Here is an 18,965-nt window from a genome sequence, read left to right on the forward strand (position 1 = left end):
ACGCACACACAGTAGGTGTACCATGTGGAAGGTATCTGCGGATATGCATATGCTGACTGGGTCTGAGGAATCCTGGCTAAGTTTGGCCCTCTTGGTCTTCTTGCTGCTCATCTGGGAGGATATAGAATCACTGGAATGGTACACAGATGGCAAAGAGCTTAGATGCTAATAGCAGTGTTAACTGTACTTCTATAGCACATTCCATGGATTTAATCACTTAAAACTTGATATGCTTGTAGTGTTGGCAGAAGGACACGTTTTCAGCATACGTTGGAAGGAAATACTTCACGCAAGATCAGGTGTAAATAGCCCTACCATATACTTGACACATCATAAAACTCGACAGAACGTACCTAAATACACTACAAAATAAATTGAAGAAATGTTTACCTGCAATTGACAATCAGTCCTCACACTGGTAGCACTGTATTTCTAGTACAATCATACAGCCACAGTGGCACTGATGAAGGCTGCTGTAACCTGATAGTTCTCCCCCCTCCAAAATACAACCCAATAATGTACAATGAGGATGGTTTGGTTCGCTGTGACTGTTTGGTATGCAGGCATTCTTTTGGTTGGTCTGCAAAAGTGAATGGACTCTTACATAGATTTCTGTATGCATTACTGCAAGAAATAGTTTAGAACTACACGTATACCTCATGACATCCACATCAACATAGTAACAATCCAACAAACATGTCTCCCAACGAAAGTAGATAAAATAAATCAGTATAATTTAATACCATATTAATAACACACATTTTTGTCATTCAATTCAGTGTAACAAACAATACAAATAAAAGATATGCAGGGGTATAAAAAGTGGTTGACAGTAATTTATATTTTTTGTAAACTATTGATTTAATCTCTCTCTTTGGCTGGGCCTGGAGGAGGAAGAGGAGGTAGTGGAAGAGCATTTGCGTTAGAAGTCGATAAGGCAGTCTGTGGCTTCTGAGACAGGGGTGAAGGATTGGATGGGCAAGGTGCTCACTCTAAAACCTGGGGCGTTGAAGTCTCCTCTTCCCCCAGATTCTGCTGTGTCCAGATCATCAATCAGGCCACTGGAATAAAAGTAACAGTTATACAGAGCAGGATCATGTTCATTGGGGTAGACCGTAGGAAAACATTATTCAACGGAGAGTGAAATTTTGCATTTCTTATTGGACAAGTGCAGGTGTTACATACACACTGTTATACAGAGAGGTTATGGGCTTCAGAGGTAGATTGATGATATACAGTGGGGAGAACAAGTATTTGATACACTGCCGATTTTGCAGGTTTTCCTACTTACAAAGCATGTAGAGGTCTGTAATTTTTATCATAGGTACACTTCAACTGTGAGAGACGGAATCTAAAACAAAAATCCAGAAAATCACATTGTATGATTTTTAAATAATTAATTTGCATTTTATTGCATGACATAAGTATTTGATCACCTACCAACCAGTAAGAATTCCGGCTCTCACAGACCTGTTAGTTTTTCTTTAAGAAGCCCTCCTGTTCTCCACTCATTACCTGTATTAACTGCACCTGTTTGAACTCGTTACCTGTATAAAAGACACCTGTCCACACACAATCAAACAGATTCCAACCTCTCCACAATGGCCAAGACCAGAGAGCTGTGTAAGGACATCAGGGATAAAATTGTAGACCTGCACAAGGCTGGGATGGGCTACAGGACAATAGGCAAGCAGCTTGGTGAGAAGGAAACAACTGTTGGCGCAATTATTAGAAAATGGAAGAAGTTCAAGATGACGGTCAATCACCCTCGGTCTGGGGCTCCATGCAAGATTTCACCTTGTGGGGCATCAATGATCATGAGGAAGGTGAGGGATCAGCCCAGAACTACACGGCAGGACCTGGTCAATGACCTGAAGAGAGCTGGGACCACAGTCTCAAAGAAAACCATTAGTAACACACTACGCCGTCATGGATTAAAATCCTGCAGCGCACGCAAGGTCCCCCTGCTTAAGCCAGTGCATGTCCAGGCCTGTCTGAAGTTTGCCAATGACCATCTGGATGATCCAGAGGAGGAATGGGAGAAGGTCATGTGGTCTGATGAGACAAAAATAGAGCTTTTTGGTCTAACTCCACTCGCCGTGTTTGGAGGAAGAAGAAGTATGAGTACAACCCCAAGAACACCATCCCAACCGTGAAGCATGGAGGTGGAAACATCATTCTTTGGGGATGCTTTTCTGCAAAGGGGACAGGACGACTGCACCGTATTGAGGGGAGGATGGATGGGGCCATGTATCGCGAGATCTTGGCCAACAACCTCCTTCCCTCAGTAAGAGCATTGAAGATGGGTCGTGGCTGGGTCTTCCAGCATGACAACGACACAAAGCACACAGCCATGGCAACTAAGGAGTGGCTCCGTAAGAAGCATCTCAAGGTCCTGGAGTGGCCTAGCCAGTCTCCAGACCTGAACCCAATAGAAAATCTTTGGAGGGAGCTGAAAGTCCGTATTGCCCAGCGACAGCCCCGAAACCTGAAGGATCTGGAGAAGATCTGTAGGGAGGAGTGGGCCAAAATCCCTGCTGCAGTGTGTGCAAACCTAGTCAAGAACTACAGGAAACGTATGATCTCTGTAATTGCAAACAAAGGTTTCTGTACCAAATATTAAGTTCTGCTTTTCTGATGTATCAAATACTTATGTCATGCAATAAAATGCAAATTAATTACTTAAAAATCATACAATGTGATTTTCTGGATTTTTGTTTTAGATTCCGTCTCTCATAGTTGAAGTGTACCTATGATAATAATTACAGACCTCTACATGCTTTGTAAGTAGGAAAACCTGCAAAATCGGCAGTGTATCAAATACTTGTTCTCCCCACTGTATAGTTACTGGAGTGCTGTGGAATCCCCAATCAAGTGTAGACCAGCACTAAACGCTGCAGTCTGCTTACTACCATCTAATATTGACCCTCGTTTTTTTTAATGAACTATTAAAATCAGCAGAAAATGGCAAATTAATACCTACTTAAATAGGGGTATACTAACAGCCTTAGTCCACTATAGACAACTATGAAGTCTAATAAGCATGTAATAGACTTGCTATGATGCTTCAGAATACTAACTATCAGGGTATATCCTTGACAGGGTCCGCTTATCAGACTCCCCTCCCTATCCCTATCCTACCCCATCCTATGTCACCGGGGGTGGGTACTACAGTAACAGTCAAATGGAGTTTCCCCCCCAAAATCCATCACTATTTCCTGTTGTTTTGCTTACCTTTGTTGGTTATTGAAGGTAGTATCACATGGTTCGGCCTCAGCAGTCCCTAAAAAGAGACCAAATAGAGTGAAAACATTGGCTCTCTTTGCTCCCATTCAAACATGGTGGAAAGAGGCTTTAGGAAAGTGTAAAACAAGCCAATGACAGAAAGTGAGAGTACAGTACCTGAATATATATGCTCTGTCTGGTCCAGAGCACTCAGCAAGTCTCCACTCTGGAAGATCGTCCCACAGACAGAAGACCAGAAGAGCTACAGTCATTTAGCAGTCACTCTTATCCAGAGTAACTTGAAGTCAGTGCATTCAACCAAGTTTAGTAAGAAAAACAACCACATATCAGTCACTGCAAGTAGACCCTTCTTTGAAATAGCCGCTATCAGCAGAATCAGTGCCAGGAAGTAGAAGAAAAACAAGTACTAGTGTGTGTAGTACTGCTAACCAGGAGTACCTGTCCGTCTCTGGGTGCAGCCTTGGAGACCTCTTTGTTCTTGATGCAGTCCTCTACATGCTTCTCATGGTTCTTGAGAGGAAATAGTTGCTGACACAGGAAGCACTTCTCTCCCTGTACCACCCTGCCGTGGAGACAACACACGTAGAAAAGGTATGAACATCAGTTGCTTGTCTTCCATTAATTCATATTTGTTAACATGTATAGGCATTATAGGAAAGAGTAAGGGAAATTTACTTTCAACACCTTAGGATGGGACACACAACAAAATCCCAACGTAACCCGAGTAAGACGTGCTGCTAGACCAAGGTAAATACTGTCATACCTACTTACTTGCCAGAGCCAGAAGAGCTGGGCTGCTCCTCTCCAATGATCTCTCCCCTTCTGGTCCCCTTCCTACGAGCCTTGACTGAAATTACCGGTACATATCAACAGGACTGTTTTACTGTATGTACATCAGTCCTGAAATAGTATAAAATACCATTTGTGGGTACTGTAAAATTTGGCGACATTGACAAGTTAATAATTTTCAGCATGCTGGTCTGCTGTGCCTACTCAGAATCAGATCTATTGTCCTACAAAAGGAAAATAGTATCACCCTGCGAGTGGCTCTCCTCTGCCATTTCCTCCTCCATGATACCGGTGGTACCGTCACAGTAGGCAGCGTGCATCTCAATCTCCGTCAGGGGGAAGAGACGCATGCACATGGGACAGTCCATGCTGGGGCTCCGAGGGAAGGAAGGCTCTGGGATATCCTCCTCCATCCGAACATCCTTTCCTACAGCAGGGATCCCCACAGGGCTACTCCTCCGCCCCTCCTCCTCTCCAACCACCAACATCCCCTCTTCACGCTGTTCCAGAGGACGGGGTGATGAAAGAAATGTCTGGATCTGAGGCAGGGACTGGCTCTCTGGCTGGGGCTACAGGTTGCCAAATCAATCATAGACATCAACAATCCTCTTTCGAAAACTTCTGAAACCCTACCTCTTCAAAGAGTAAATAAATCCCACAATGCCCCCCACAAAAAAAACCTGCACTTGTCTTTTCCTGCTAGCACTGACTTTGCTGATAACTTCGAGGGAAAATGTACTTCCTACGACTGTGATATGTGGTTGTCTCACCTAACTATCTTAAGATGAATGCACTAATTGTAAGTCGCTCTGGATAAGAGCGTCTGCTAAATCAGGGGTTCCCAAACTTTTTCACTCAGGCCCCCCTTCCTGCATTGGGGAACCTCCCACGCCCCATATTTCCATGGGTCCAAGCACTGTTCATGACAAACTGTTCACACCCATTTTGTTGGCAGAGAGGACATTTTGCAAGTTTAAAGCTTATTTCCTGCAATTCTATACATTTTGCCATGTCTAATGTGTATTCATGTCATATTTGAGTGACTTAAACATCACAACAAAATGTATAGGGTAACAATCTAGCAACAAAAAAAATGCTTCCTGACATGGGTTAGTTGATCTGGACATTTGACAAGTTATAAACAGCCCATGAAGGTATGCAATGATAAGAGGAATACTGATGATGCACTCCCCAATTTCGAAATAGTACCTTGTGCATTCGATTCTACTATTACAACTTTCAAGAGTAAGTTGACAGCCGGACAGAGTATTCTTTTTTGGGGGGGGGGGGGGTCCCCGGGGCAAGCACCACAGTTTGGGAACCACTGTGCGAAATGGCTAAAATGTTAAACCATAGCCTCACAATTCTATGCACACACTCATTATTTCTAGGTGTTGGGTAAAAGAAGGAGAATCATTCAGAACCGTAGTCAAAATGCTCTATATACGAGTGTCTTTGGTAGTGCTGAAGTGACTCTAACCTGTGCAGGGCTGATGACCATGAGGTCTCGAGTGCTGTCATCACTGAGTTGGGTCTCTGCCATCAGAAACAACAAGTAGCGGCATGACAATTACAGCTACATATGAAGCTCACAACATTAATTATTCAAATCTAAATGGAACCATACATACCTACTGGTTTATGGAATAATATCATAATTTCTTATACCTGGAACTTCTAAGCCTCCGACATCCACTTCTTCCCCCATCCTTTCTTCCTCCTCCCTCTTCTCTCCACCCTCTTTATCATCCATCTGTTCTTCCTTCTCGTCTTCCTCCCTCTCCTCCAGTAAGTCAGGTGGTTGTTTTTCTGCTAGTCTTTCCTCTTCTCTTCTAAGGCCAAGTCTCCTGATAAAATGAGAAATCAACTCTGAATTCTTTATACATTTTTTTCATTCTTGTGCACAATTAATACACTTGTATCATTGAGATTAAAGACAACCTAGGTCCATACGGTATGATTTAGCAGTTTACGCCTCCCTTACCGTTTAAGTAGAATTAGCTGACTGGTATCTGCATGAAATACAGGGTAGGGAGATTTCTATGGGAAGACAAAACAAGACAAATTTGCTGGGGGAAAAACATCAAGTGGATTGACCTTTCTACATAATAAAATGTGTCTATCCCAAAAAAACACACTTAAGCCCGTATTATAATAACACATTGGGATTGTAAATTGTTGATAGTGCCATCTGGTGGTTAGATAGTGTAACAAGGAACTTTTAGTAAGTACTGTAGCATCATCAGAGCCTTTGATATGATTGACACATCTAAAGAAAAAAAATATATATATTAATACAGCCTACGAAAATACATAAATGCATTGCTCCAAGCTGTCTATAATAGGCATTTCTAATTATTAAGCAATACTCACTTCCTCTTGTTCAGGAGAGGACACAAACAGATCCTGGCAGTCCTTCCACTCCTGTCTTCCTCTCTTCCCTCTCGCTTCCACCCCCCCCCGTGACCGCTGTCTCGCCCTCTTCTCTCCCTCCTCTTCATCATCATCATCCTCTACCACCTCCACTAGCTCTTCCTGACGTTTCCCCCCTCTCTCCTCTTCCAGGAGTTTTGGGGCCCTGCGTCTCTCGAGGCGTCCCCTCCTGGAGAAGGGTTTCTCTGGGGGCCCAGGGAGGACTGGCTCCCCCCAGCCTGCCTTCTTCAGCAGACCCCTCTGGGCCTCCTTCAGGCTCTTCTCATACACCTCCAGCTGGGACAGGATCACCTGTAAGAAAAATCATGTAATTTCTATTAGACACTTACAGTTAGAAGTCATGACATCTAACATTAGATCAATGAAATATTACAAAATAATGGATGGAACTTTTCTTAAACAATACAATAGCACACAGTATTCATACCCCTCACTTTTTGTGTTCCCAGATGTCAGTTACCCACATTGACTCATAATCCAGAAAATGTCTGTGTGAGAGAAACATGAATGAAAACTACATCAGACCAAGAAGGATCACCTGTGTGTAGGCGTCTGGGTCCTGCCCTCGTGGACAGAAAGGCACACCCCAATAGTAGCACACCACTCCCCCATCACCCTGGCCGTCTGTGGGGGGAGAGAGGGGGCTGGAGGAGGCCAGGGGCTGGTGGGAAGAGGTGCTTTCGGCTTTGGCCTCATCCTGGCTCCTTCTACCGGCAGCCTGTCTGAGAAGAGAGGGAGAGGGGGCTCCATACATGCCCTTGAAGGTGAACTTCTTCTGGATGCACTTGGACTGGCTCTCCCCCTCCTCGCACGCGGCGCCTTCGAAGTTGTGAGTGCGTTTCTTGGGGACGAGGCAGGGGCTGTGTCTGTGTTGGGGGGAACGGTGGTCGTGGGTGTTTGGGGAGAGACCCTGGTTGCTTGGCTGAAGGAGGTCATTCTCCTGTGGGAAGACTGGGCTGGGCGAGTGAGCTGACTGCAAGAGAGAGAGAAAGATGTTTTCACAATACACTGTAAATTAGGTTTCAGGTGAGGCCAAAAGCTATATAACAGTACTGGTGATAGACAATATTGTAGTTCCCTGGCTTCACCTTTTCAGGACCATTTTCCTCTTCGTCATCATCTGACCAGCGTAGCGCCATATTGCTGGTTAACTCCTGCATTGGATGAGTCTCCAAAGCCAATGTAAGTTCCTCTGAATTAAGGTCTTCTTCTGTAGCTAAAGGGAAGAATCATGTCAATACATACATTGAATCTGAACATAAAAAGCCAAAAGGGCAGGCAGAGAGGCCATTTGAACCTGCCATAAAGGTATTTATTGTTCTTATTCAAACTCAATGTATGATCGTAACATTGCTTTGTATGTATGACAGTGGTTAAAACAATGGGGAAAAAACATACCCAACTTTACAGGCGTGCTAATCCTGTTTACAGTTCTCTGCGAGGATTCACCCTCACGTTCCTCTTGGTCAACAGCTTTGTCTGAAACTCCAGCAGTCTTCCTTATAGGCACAAATCTCTTGTTCAGGGACAGGGTTGTTCTGGGGCGTGGTGGAAGGCACTCGGAGGCATCCCCGCTCTTCACAGCATCATCTCGGTCTCCACCCTCATAGTCTCCTGTTGTAGAGACACGTTCAACACAGCTCTGTGGACCCTGGTCCCTTATCTGATCAGTTCTGGAAAAGACTGGACTTCCGGAGAAGGTCTCTTTCTCTTCTAGTCCTCTTTCACTCTTAGAGATCATGGTGCTTTTAGGAGAAGTTGGACTCCCTTCTTCTTCTGCCTTTCCTCTATCAGTCTTGAAAAAGACCAGGCTTTTAGGAACGGTGGGACTGGCCTCTTTTTCTTCCTCTCCTGAATCACTATTAGAGAACATGGCGCGTTTAGGAAAGGAGGGACTACTTTGGCCTGGTTCCACACCTCTCTCTGTTTTGGAAAACACAGGGGTATTGGAGAATGTGGGGCTCTTGGGCTGATAAAATTGAGATTTCTGGGACTTTGTGGGAAGTGTTAAGCTGGGATGACCCTTTAGTAGGAACCCAGAGGCCTGACAGTCTACTAGGAGGTCCTGGCTAAGCTTCTCCAGGCACAGGACAGGTTTGTTGGCTTGGGAAGCCGTAGTGGAAGGGAAACCAGGGGACTTGATCCTGAGTTGGGACTGGGAGTCACTCTTTGTGGAGTTGTTGTAGTCCTGAGATTCTATTGCATTGGCTGAGCGGTCTCCGAAAAGGTTCCTCTGAGAAGACCCCTCCTCCTTAAAATGGCATAGAAGATGTTATCATTAAAAAAAAATGAACTGATCTGGCATGCATTCTTAGCCTGTGATGAGTGTAAGATGATGCTAACATTGTTGTTAAAAACACATTTAGATCTAAGTAAGTAGTTGGTTCTTCTACCCTGCTGTCACCAGAACTTAACACCTACATTAGTTAAGTCTTAAGGTATGAGCGTAGTTAGTTAGATCTGGGCCCATTGAAGCCCCTGAAGAAATGCAGAACAGCAGCCAGGGTTGAACAGGCAATGACAGATAAATAATGGCGTAGGTCTGTGTGTGTGCACCACTGACCTGTGAGGATGGGAGAGGCACTGAGATGGAAGCTTGGCTGAGGGGGGAGGACTGGGAGTAGACCTTCTGGGTCTGAGACAGGTCAGGCATATCTAGTAATGGGCTTCCCTCCTTCTTCCCCCTCCTGTCTGAGGGAGCCACCCCTACATGAACACCTCCACCGCGGGCTCCCTCCCTGTCAGCCACACCATGGTTAGGGTAGGAGAGTTTATGCCTGGGGGGCTGTATGCTGCTCTCTCCCTCTGGAGGAGAATTTTGACATTGTTGGGTAGGGCTCCCTGACCCGAGCGAAGATTCTGAGTGGGGATGAGTAGGGCTGTCTGCCTGAAGGGATACAGCAACACTCATGTATCACAGGAATAGATAGAACACAATACAAATGGTTGGATTGATCTGAAACAATGGTGAGGACTGATAGAGGAAATCTCCAGGCGACATTTGATTTCTGTCAGTAATACCTACACTTACGGAGAGGCTTTCAGCGATGGCCTTCCTCACGGCCTCTTCCTCCTGTCGTTGCCGGAGAGCCGCGCTGCTGGCCTCCTGTTTACTCAGTCTCATGGCCAGGTCCAGCATCTCCTCCTCTGTCATCTCTGAGAAGAGAAGGGACAGTTTCAGTACAGTAGGTTAAAGTTCCATCTTACAGTGCTTCAATAGTTCAATAGAGCAGCCTGTCATTTCGCTACACTCGCATTAACATCTGCTAACCATGTGTATGTGACTAATAAATTTGATTTTTAGTTGCATTCTGGTGATGTGGTACATGAAAATTATGAGTCTAATTAGCTACAAATAAGGAGACATGTGTTGGTCAGAATACCGTTTGATCGTGTTCTACTCTCCTTGTCCCGTTTGCTCTCCCCTCTTGATGATGATGATGTCGGTCTGAAGTCTTCATCCTGGGTTAGAAGAGAGATGAGTAGAATATGTAGAATATAAAGACTGCATGCTATGCTTGATAAGTGTCGGCCAAGCAGTATCTGTTTGTATTTGGCTCTCTAAGCTAGGCATCCAGGTTTGTATAATATTATTATTCAAGCCTGGAAGCCTAGCTTAGATATCCAAATACAAATTGTTTGAAGGCCGACAGTTATCAAGTATACCATACAGTCTTTATATTCTAGCTAAGATTTAATGAAAGGTCACTTTACACAGAAATATACCTAGCTCGGTAGTTCTGCGTCTAGTGTGGGAAGATAGTTTGCTAGAAATTCAGTGTGCTACCAGCTAGCTAAATACAGTAACGTTAGTTCAGCTGGTTACCTCGTCGCTGTCTGAGTTGACAACATTGCCCTCTTCCTGAGCTCGTCGTCGTTTCCTGGGACAATCATCAATGTCTCTGTTCTCTCGCTTTTTCCGAGGAGGCATGTTGTTCGGTTGACTTTGGTGCTTAAATCGAGACAGATTTGTTAGTTAGCTAGCTACTGTAAGCTAACGTTAGCTATCTTAAATTACGACAGTTGAGATCTGCTGCACACCCATCTTCCTGAGAATCATGAAAAACCGAAAGTAGAACGGTTACTTACGCATAACGATTTCTGAGATTCAAGTTACAAACCCTTCAGTCCAATATTAACACTCGCATTCAGTTTTAGGTAGCTATACTTTCTACTTTTAGCAACACATTTGACAAAATTCGTTTCAAGAAGCCATTTTCTTCAACCACGTGACTCAAAGCAGGGCGAACTTTTTGATGGAGGGGTGAAATGTAATGTGCTATCTTTGGAATGCTCATTTCAAACAGGTAACCTTAGAACCCAAAACGGATGCGCGCGTGCGCTATCGTGCATACATTTATTTTGCCCCCCCCACACCAAACGCGATCACGACACGCAGGTTAAAATAGTGTAAGGACCCTGGGTTTATAAGCGCGGGAATCGACTCTGCCGCACGAGCATGCTTTTGCGGCACAGTCGATAGCGCGCCGGACCTCGGGCTAGAAGGTCGAGGGTTCGAGACCTGGGGCCTGTTGCACAAAACTAGGATAAGGGATTAAGCCAGGATATCTTGGTGATCCTGGCTCAATTGATCCGTAATCCGGTTGCACTAAAGATGGATAGGGGGCAGGAGGATATGTTATGGTATAAATTACCATGGAGATTTATTCTGTGGAGCTAGCCTGCTCCAGACCAGGCTAAATTCCAGGATCTATTTAATCTCATCCCTAATGTCAGTCAGCAGTCACCACAAATGGAAACCAATAGTTATTTCACTGCTCACTATACATTGTTATCACATATAACTAGACCCACTGTTATTATTTAAACGTTTGTGATCATTAATTTCAATGATTTTGGATAAAAAAATGATTTTTAGATGATGTTGCTATCATTAGATAATTTACAGTTTCCCATAGACTATAAGGCTATATATAAAATGATAGAATATTAGGGCCACAGAGGGGAAAAAAACACAAGTCATAATATTGTAACCAGTTGTTTTAAAGGAGGACAGTTGTTAAAATGACAGATGTGGGGCATTTCGTGAAATTGTACTTCAGTATGGTTTCATAAACAAAGACATGCTGATGTGCCAGAATATTAAGTATCACATTGTCATAAGTATCAAAACTGTAAAAACAATATGTAGCTTTTCTGCAGAAAGAACCAGCCTCATAAATGTATGACTTTATCCTTTTTCTTCAGTGTGGCCCTAGTACTCTGTCATATAAACAAATACACATTCCATATGAATATAAAAACACAATGTGTAACATTATGTTCCTTTATTGAATAAGGACAAAACAAAGCAGGTAAACCATCAGCTCCTTTCGAAACTGAAGTCACAGTGACTCTACAAGATGGAAAGCACAGAATCCAAGCATATTATACAAAATGATACATACACATTCAAAGGTCTGTATATAACACACCCTGCATGTCTGCACACTAAAATAAATGCAGGACAAATCCATACACATCAACTGAACAGACAAATGAATGGATGCAGTAGCCTCCCTGCAGCCTTGTATTACACACAGTATACCGCACAAACATCATAAGAGGCCAAATTCGTCAAAAAACGAACCCAAAAAAAAACAAATTCCTCTGCCACCGCAGGACATATTTAACCAAAATTGAAAGCACACATACTAACTAAAATAATTCAACACATATTGGTCCCTCAGCAGCCGACCACTGTCGTCATCAGGGAAGATTGCCGGATTGTCCCAGTCCATGGCTGGTGGCACTCTGGGGGCCCTCTCCTTCCTCAGGCAGGCCACATTGTGGAGGACAGCACAAGCCACAGTAATATCACATGCCCTAACAGGGCTGACCCTTAATTTGTGAAGGCAGTGAAAGCGTGCCTTCAGGAGGCCAAAGGTCATTTCAACTCTGGCCCTGGTCCTGGCATGGGCATGGTTGTAGGCCTGCTGTGCTTCCTGGGGGTCTGTGAAAGGTGTCAGGAGAAAAGGCTGGCAGCCATACCCCCTGTCTCCCAGCAACACACCAGAGAATTCACCTGTCAACACAAAATCTCATCATTACTACCTCATAAACACAGTGATATTCTTGACACAGCCATGATGGTTATAAATAGGGGTTGTGTGGCTTACCTTGTGATAGGCACTGATAGATTTCAGAGGCCCGAAAGATTCTGGAGTCATGGACTGAGCCAGGCCATTTTGCCACAACATTGCTGATCACACAGTCAGCATTGCAGACCATCTGAAATCATAAGATGAGGAATATTACACCAATCAATGCACATCACTGGCAATGCAGAGTGTTCGTCAATGGACAATATCAAAAAGTTATGTTCACCTGAACATTAATGCTGTGAAAGGATTTCCTATTCACAAAATCGGCCTCATGGGCACCTGAGGGGGCTTTTATCCTTATGTGTGTGCAGTCCACTGCACCAATGACATTGGGGAAACCTGTCACACAAAGTAACGAGTATCCTACTATGTGTTAACAGTTGTCCTGTAATTTGTAGATCCTCTTACCTGCAATCCTATAGAACTCCTCTTTGATGTCACAGAGTCTTCTGTGGCCAGGGAAGGAGATGAAGACATCTGCTAATGCTTTGATAGCCAGACACACACTCCTTATTGTGCGGCAAATTGTGGCCTTGTTCAGCTGTTCTGCATCCCCCACTGAGTACAGGAAGGCTCCACTAGCAAAAAAGCGCAAGGCCACACAAACCATTTGCTCCACACTCAGTGCATGGCTCCGTGCAGTGCGGTGCTTAATCCTGGGACCCAGTAGTCTGCATAGATACCTGATGCCATCTGCAGAAAACCTGTATCTTTCATATAGATGGTCATCAGGGAAGGCCAGTGGGTCCAACCGGTCCCTGAAGACCCTTTCTCGCCTGAAGGCTCTCCTCAGCACAAGTGCTTCTTCATCCACCACATCTCGCACGAATGGGCATGCCATTGTCAGAGCAGAAAGGAACACACAATTTTGGGCCTTCATATAGGCTAGTGGCCACACCTGGTGCTGGGGGGGTGGGCAAAAGAGGGCGATGCCTTATAACGATGACTTGGTTGTACTGATTGCTGGGAAAATAAAAAAAAACTTAGAAAGATGCCACCGTCCTGTGTGCTCACAATAAGAGCTCATATGTCATGGCTCACTTGACTTTACGAGAATATACCTAATTTTTATTTTGAGCTGTGTCATCTTCTTGGAGCTGGGGGAGGAAAGAAAAATAATGATTAATACATTTGTGTTACAGTTAGCATACAGTGTACATTGAAGGCATATCTCACCTCCCTCTCAAGTTTTTTTATTTCAAGGTCCAGTTTCCTAATTGTCCTCTTTTTTATTTCGGACTCCAGTGCAAGATTTTCCATCTTTTTCTTCTTGTACTGAATGTCTATGTCTGCCAGTTCTATTTGGCGCCGGAGGTGGTTGCCATACAACTTTCTGATAGCTTGTGAGCTCTGTGAACACAATACAATTAGCGCAGCTGGAATTTGGCAGGATGTGGTGTCCTTTTATTAATACGCACTATGTTGCCAGGCTGGTTTTCCCACTGTATAGCATCTGGGTCCTGTAAAAGAAATTAGATTTTTTGATTTTGATGAGGACTCCTCACCATTGTAGAGTAAATAGTACTTTCACAGTCTTAACATGATACCTCATGCCTTCTGGAATCCAGAGAGATGGTCTCCTCCTCATCATCGTCTCCATCATGTGCTGTTGCTGCTGCACTGGGGCCTTCACCCTATCACATTTAATCGGATTCATATTGAAGCTAGTAGACAAGACATGCCAGGCCTACAGTATGCCTTTGATGGAGTACTCACTGGATCAGCATCGTCTGGTGCTTGTGCTGGTGGCTCTAACAGGAACACAGTGCTGCCAGACACTGCAAGGCAATAGGTAAACCAAAGTCAGACAGTCCAAATTGATTCAATATGAATGTGGTTGTATCCCATGTAGAGATGGAAGGACATACCTTGAATGAAGCGGGTGGCATCTTGGGAGGAACCTATGCTCGTCTCTTTCCCCCCAGGGATCCCCTCTAAGACGGGCCTGCCTTTATTTAGCTCCAAGGCCATGTCCTCTGCTGGGGTAAGGTCAGCCTTTGGTGACCCACCACCCGTGCCTTGTCTGTGGGTATTCTTTTTCACTGCTAAAACAGTACAGACAATGTGTGAGCAGGCACCTTCTGGGTACAATATATGCTTGTGCTTTGTTAAATATTAGTCAGGGACCATACCATTCTGCAGAATGTTCTTGTATTTGATTTTGACCTGCTGCCATGTCCGTTTTGGCCCGTTCATGTTTAATCTACACACACACACACACACACACACACACACACACACACACATTTAATGGAGTCACACTGCAAAAAATTACTTGGTATTTTTGTCTTGTTTTCAGTAAAAATATCAAAAAATTTATCATAGCTTTATACAGTGTGATGGAGTTACTTTACACAATTTCACTCATATCTGCAGTGCATTTCAATTAAAAATTTAACCGTTTCATAATTACAGTACAACTGCATTTTTGGAGATGTGAATTAAATATTTGAATTGTAATTGTGATGTTTCAGCGGAGCGGTGAGTGTGTAATTGTGCACTACTTACGCATTCAGGCGGTCTGCAATACTTTGCCACGCTTTTTCTCTTTGCTTTATCACTGTGGCGGTGTTGCCTTTCTTCTTAATTATATATTTTACCTCCTCGTATGCCTCCATGAGGATTTGTGCTTCCGACCGGGAAAAGTACGCGGCTCTAGTTGCCATGGTAAATCAGTTAATCTGTGATCTGTAGGGGAGGACTAGACAAGACTAGTCATTCAACTGAGACTGCTCTTCTCTGTGTCACGGAGGCGCTCCGCACTGCTAAAGCTAACTCTCTCTCCTCTGCTCTCATCCTTCTAGACCTATCGGCTGCCTTTGATACTGTGAACCATCAGATCCTCCTCTCCACCCTCTCCGAGCTGGGCATCTCCGGCGCGGCCCACGCTTGGATTGCGTCCTACCTGACAGGTCGCTCCTACCAGGTGGCGTGGCGAGAATCTGTCTCCGCACCACGTGCTCTCACCACTGGTGTCCCCCAGGGCTCTGTTCTAGGCCCTCTCCTATTCTCGCTATACACCAAGTCACTTGGCTCTGTCATATCCTCACATGGTCTCTCCTATCATTGCTATGCAGACGACACACAATTAATCTTCTCCTTTCCCCCCTCTGATAACCAGGTGGTGAATCGCATCTCTGCATGTCTGGCAGACATATCAGTGTGGATGACGGATCACCACCTCAAGCTGAACCTCGGCAAGACGGAGCTGCTCTTCCTCCCGGGGAAGGACTGCCCGTTCCATGATCTCGCCATCACGGTTGACAACTCCATTGTGTCCTCCTCCCAGAGTGCTAAGAACCTTGGCGTGATCCTGGACAACACCCTGTCGTTCTCAACTAACATCAAGGCGGTGACCCGTTCCTGTAGGTTCATGCTCTACAACATTCGCAGAGTACGACCCTGCCTCACGCAGGAAGCGGCGCAGGTCCTAATCCAGGCACTTGTCATCTCCCGTCTGGATTACTGCAACTCGCTGTTGGCTGGGCTCCCTGCCTGTGCCATTAAACCCCTACAACTCATCCAGAACGCCGCAGCCCGTCTGGTGTTCAACTTTCCCAAGTTCTCTCACGTCACCCCGCTCCTCCGCTCTCTCCACTGGCTTCCAGTTGAAGCTCGCATCCGTTACAAGACCATGGTGCTTGCCTACGGAGCTGTGAGGGGAACGGCACCTCCGTACCTTCAGGCTCTGATCAGGCCCTACACCCAAACAAGGGCACTGCGTTCATCCACCTCTGGCCTGCTCGCCTCCCTACCTCTGAGGAAGTACAGTTCCCGCTCAGCCCAGTCAAAACTGTTCGCTGCTCTGGCACCCCAATGGTGGAACAAACTCCCTCACGACGCCAGGTCAGCGGAGTCAATCACCACCTTCCGGAGACACCTGAAACCCCACCTCTTTAAGGAATACCTAGGATAGGATAAAGTAATCCTTCTAACCCCCCCCCTTAAAAGAGTTAGATGCACTATTGTAAAGTGGTTGTTCCACTGGATATCATAAGGTGAATGCACCAATTTGTAAGTCGCTCTGGATAAGAGCGTCTGCTAAATGACTTAAATGTAAATGTAATCTGTGGCGGGGTCTATTTGAGTGAGCCGTGAGCGCGCACCTATCCAGGATTGGTTTCACCTGGCTTAATGAATCCGTGTCTGCTCATCCTGGCTTGGTCTTTGTGCAACCAATTAAGCCTGGACGCACATGTTTTGGCTTCATTGAGCTCAGCTGAGTCATTTATCCCGGATGTCTTAATTCTACTTTTGTGCAACAGGCCCCTGCTCCCTGCTGTTTCATTACAATATCAAAACAAACTCTGAACCAATGACATTAATTTGGGGACAGGTCGAAAAGCATTAAACATGTATGGCAATTTAGCTAGTTAGCTTGCACTTGCTAGCTAACGTTAATTTGCCCTATTTAGCTAGCTTGCTGTTGCTAGCTAATTTGTCCTGGGATATAAACATTGAGTTGTTATTTTACCTGAAATGCACAAGGACCTCTACTCCGACAATTAATCCACACATAAAACGGCCAACCGAATCGTTTCTAGTCATCTCTCCTCCATCCAGGCTTTTTTATCTTTAATTTATATGGTGATCGCATCTAAACTTTCATTGTATTACCACGACTACCAACGAAACAGTTCGTCTTTCATTCACCCACGTGGGTATAACCAATGAGGAGATGGCACGTGGGTACCTATTTCTATAAACCAATGAGGAGATGGGAGAGGCAGGACTTTCAGCGCAATCTGCGTCAGAAATAGGAATGAGTTCTATTTTAGCCCTTGGCGTCGCAGACGCTGGTTGGCATGAGCGAGCAGTGTGGGTGCAATAATTTAATAACATGGCTTTCTAAATTTATTTTGCAACGCTCGCGCACGCGACGTGTCCGGTCTGGTCAGCATGTAAGCAAACATGCAAGGTAAGCGATCTTACAACACTAGAGAACCGTTAAAATGTTCACAAATGAAACTCCAGCAAGCTGTGTAAAACTACCCTGTCAAAATAATGTCATAACTTTTTAGCAGCGCCACGGCTAAATTAGACAGGTTACGTAAATTAGCGAACTACGGCACACTCACACACCCCTTTCTTGTTTTCTCAACCAAAGGTCATCAAAGTTTAATCATTTGCTAAGATAACTTTGCTAGCTCAGAAACAACTCAAATTAGTTATTTTGACAAGGCATTTGTTTGTAGAAAAGATAAAGGTTTTACCCGGTTGTCAAAGAGGATGGATCCTGTTAAGGTTACCACAATCTTTGCTGCAAATTATGCCGCGTTGAAAACTGGAGAATCAAAACTGCTATAATTATATATATATTTACATATAAATAAACCACACGTATTTAAATAAATTAGCAAGGAAATACGGAATAAAATAAATGAATGTTCTCTACATATCTAGGTATACATAATTTATTCATTGTATAATTAATTGTATTCATTTATTTCTGTATTTCTTCCGCCAATATGACGGGGGTGTCAATCAAACGTCTGTGGGTGGTATCTAACAAACCATTGGTTGATCAATGTCACTTGTTGCTCAATAGTGTTTGCCTGCTTTTGCACTACATATGTGAAACGAGCCACAATAACGATTTGCCACAATAGTGTAATTTCAAAATAAAGGTTCTGCATTGAAACTGATGTAAACGCATACAAATAGTCGAATCATCCCATATGCATAACAAGTTTGGAATGTTATATCAACTCAACAAAAGACAATTAGTTAATTTGTGACAACAAACCAAAAAAACTGTTGAAAGCGCACTGTGGATGTATTAGACTTCAGAATTTAATTGGGGGAATACTGTATGCTTGGAACAACGTTACCTGTGGCTCTTGGGTCCATGAAATGTTCACAACTGAAGATTTTACGAATTTTTAGCTATGTAACTCATATTGCAGGACTTTGACACCACTGAAGTTAAATGACTAAAATGTAAATCACCTCACTTCAATTTATTGTGCGTATTGAACATTCATATTGCAATGTTTCCCTATGGATCTTGGGTCCATGAAATGGGTTATCAGCCTACTCAGCGACACCAGCAGAACACAACTGTGATTTTACACAAATATGAGCGGTGTAGCTCATATTGCAGGACTTTGACTGTGGAAAATCACCTCACCAGTCAGTCTAATGTGCGTATTGGACATTTTATATTGCCATGTACAGCCTTAGCCTATTTCATGGACCCAAGATCCATAGGTATCAGCCTACTCAGTGAAACCCACAGAACACAGTGTGAAGAGTTTACACAAATATTAAGGTCGTAGTTCTTATTGCAGGACTTTGACACCACTGTGAAATAAGCCACATTAGCTCACCAGTCAATAGGCTGAATAGTGAAGTGATTGACACAGTCAAAGTCCTGCAATTAGAGCTATGATG

At 44.2% G+C, this 18,965-nt stretch overlaps 2 protein-coding genes across 18 annotated transcripts; both read right to left on the minus strand.

Annotated features, from left to right (window-relative positions):
* Positions 1-717: 717 nt before the first annotated feature.
* On the minus strand, positions 718-17,807 carry LOC139537493 (BRCA1-A complex subunit RAP80-like). Of its 13 annotated transcripts, none has more exons than XR_011667553.1 (18): positions 10,558-10,871; positions 10,295-10,420; positions 9,852-9,930; positions 9,494-9,624; positions 9,032-9,355; positions 7,867-8,719; positions 7,557-7,684; positions 7,007-7,441; positions 6,409-6,759; positions 6,020-6,075; positions 5,704-5,882; positions 5,516-5,571; positions 4,283-4,604; positions 4,010-4,093; positions 3,685-3,808; positions 3,403-3,451; positions 3,235-3,283; positions 718-1,061 (listed from the first exon to the last, which is right to left on the minus strand). XR_011667553.1 is itself a non-coding variant. In XM_071338866.1 (18 exons), the coding sequence occupies exons 2-18, from the start codon at positions 10,397-10,399 to the stop codon at positions 923-925; spliced, it is 3,498 nt and encodes a 1,165-aa protein (XP_071194967.1). In that variant the 5' UTR covers positions 10,400-10,420; positions 17,786-17,807; the 3' UTR covers positions 718-922. The 13 variants fall into 13 exon arrangements, 12 of the variants coding, with proteins under 12 accessions (XP_071194967.1, XP_071194969.1, XP_071194965.1 ...); XM_071338866.1 differs by lacking the exon at positions 10,558-10,871 and adding an exon at positions 17,786-17,807 and having other exon boundaries at positions 3,403-3,487; positions 4,018-4,099; XM_071338868.1 differs by having other exon boundaries at positions 3,403-3,487; positions 4,018-4,099; positions 9,500-9,624; positions 10,558-10,872.
* On the minus strand, positions 11,721-15,845 carry LOC139537497 (putative nuclease HARBI1). 5 transcript variants are annotated; one of them, XM_071338885.1, is made up of 11 exons: positions 14,705-15,845; positions 14,441-14,617; positions 14,289-14,350; positions 14,120-14,206; positions 13,991-14,032; positions 13,749-13,922; positions 13,634-13,669; positions 12,981-13,535; positions 12,796-12,911; positions 12,588-12,699; positions 11,721-12,493 (listed from the first exon to the last, which is right to left on the minus strand). In XM_071338885.1, the coding sequence occupies exons 8-11, from the start codon at positions 13,450-13,452 to the stop codon at positions 12,123-12,125; spliced, it is 1,071 nt and encodes a 356-aa protein (XP_071194986.1). In that variant the 5' UTR covers positions 13,453-13,535; positions 13,634-13,669; positions 13,749-13,922; positions 13,991-14,032; positions 14,120-14,206; positions 14,289-14,350; positions 14,441-14,617; positions 14,705-15,845; the 3' UTR covers positions 11,721-12,122. The 5 variants fall into 5 exon arrangements, with proteins under 5 accessions (XP_071194986.1, XP_071194984.1, XP_071194983.1 ...); XM_071338883.1 differs by having other exon boundaries at positions 13,634-14,032; XM_071338882.1 differs by having other exon boundaries at positions 13,749-14,206.
* Positions 17,808-18,965: the final 1,158 nt, after the last annotated feature.

The sequence above is a fragment of the Salvelinus alpinus genome, chromosome 13, assembly GCF_045679555.1.
Source record: "Salvelinus alpinus chromosome 13, SLU_Salpinus.1, whole genome shotgun sequence".
Taxonomy (NCBI): Eukaryota; Metazoa; Chordata; class Actinopteri; order Salmoniformes; family Salmonidae; genus Salvelinus; species Salvelinus alpinus.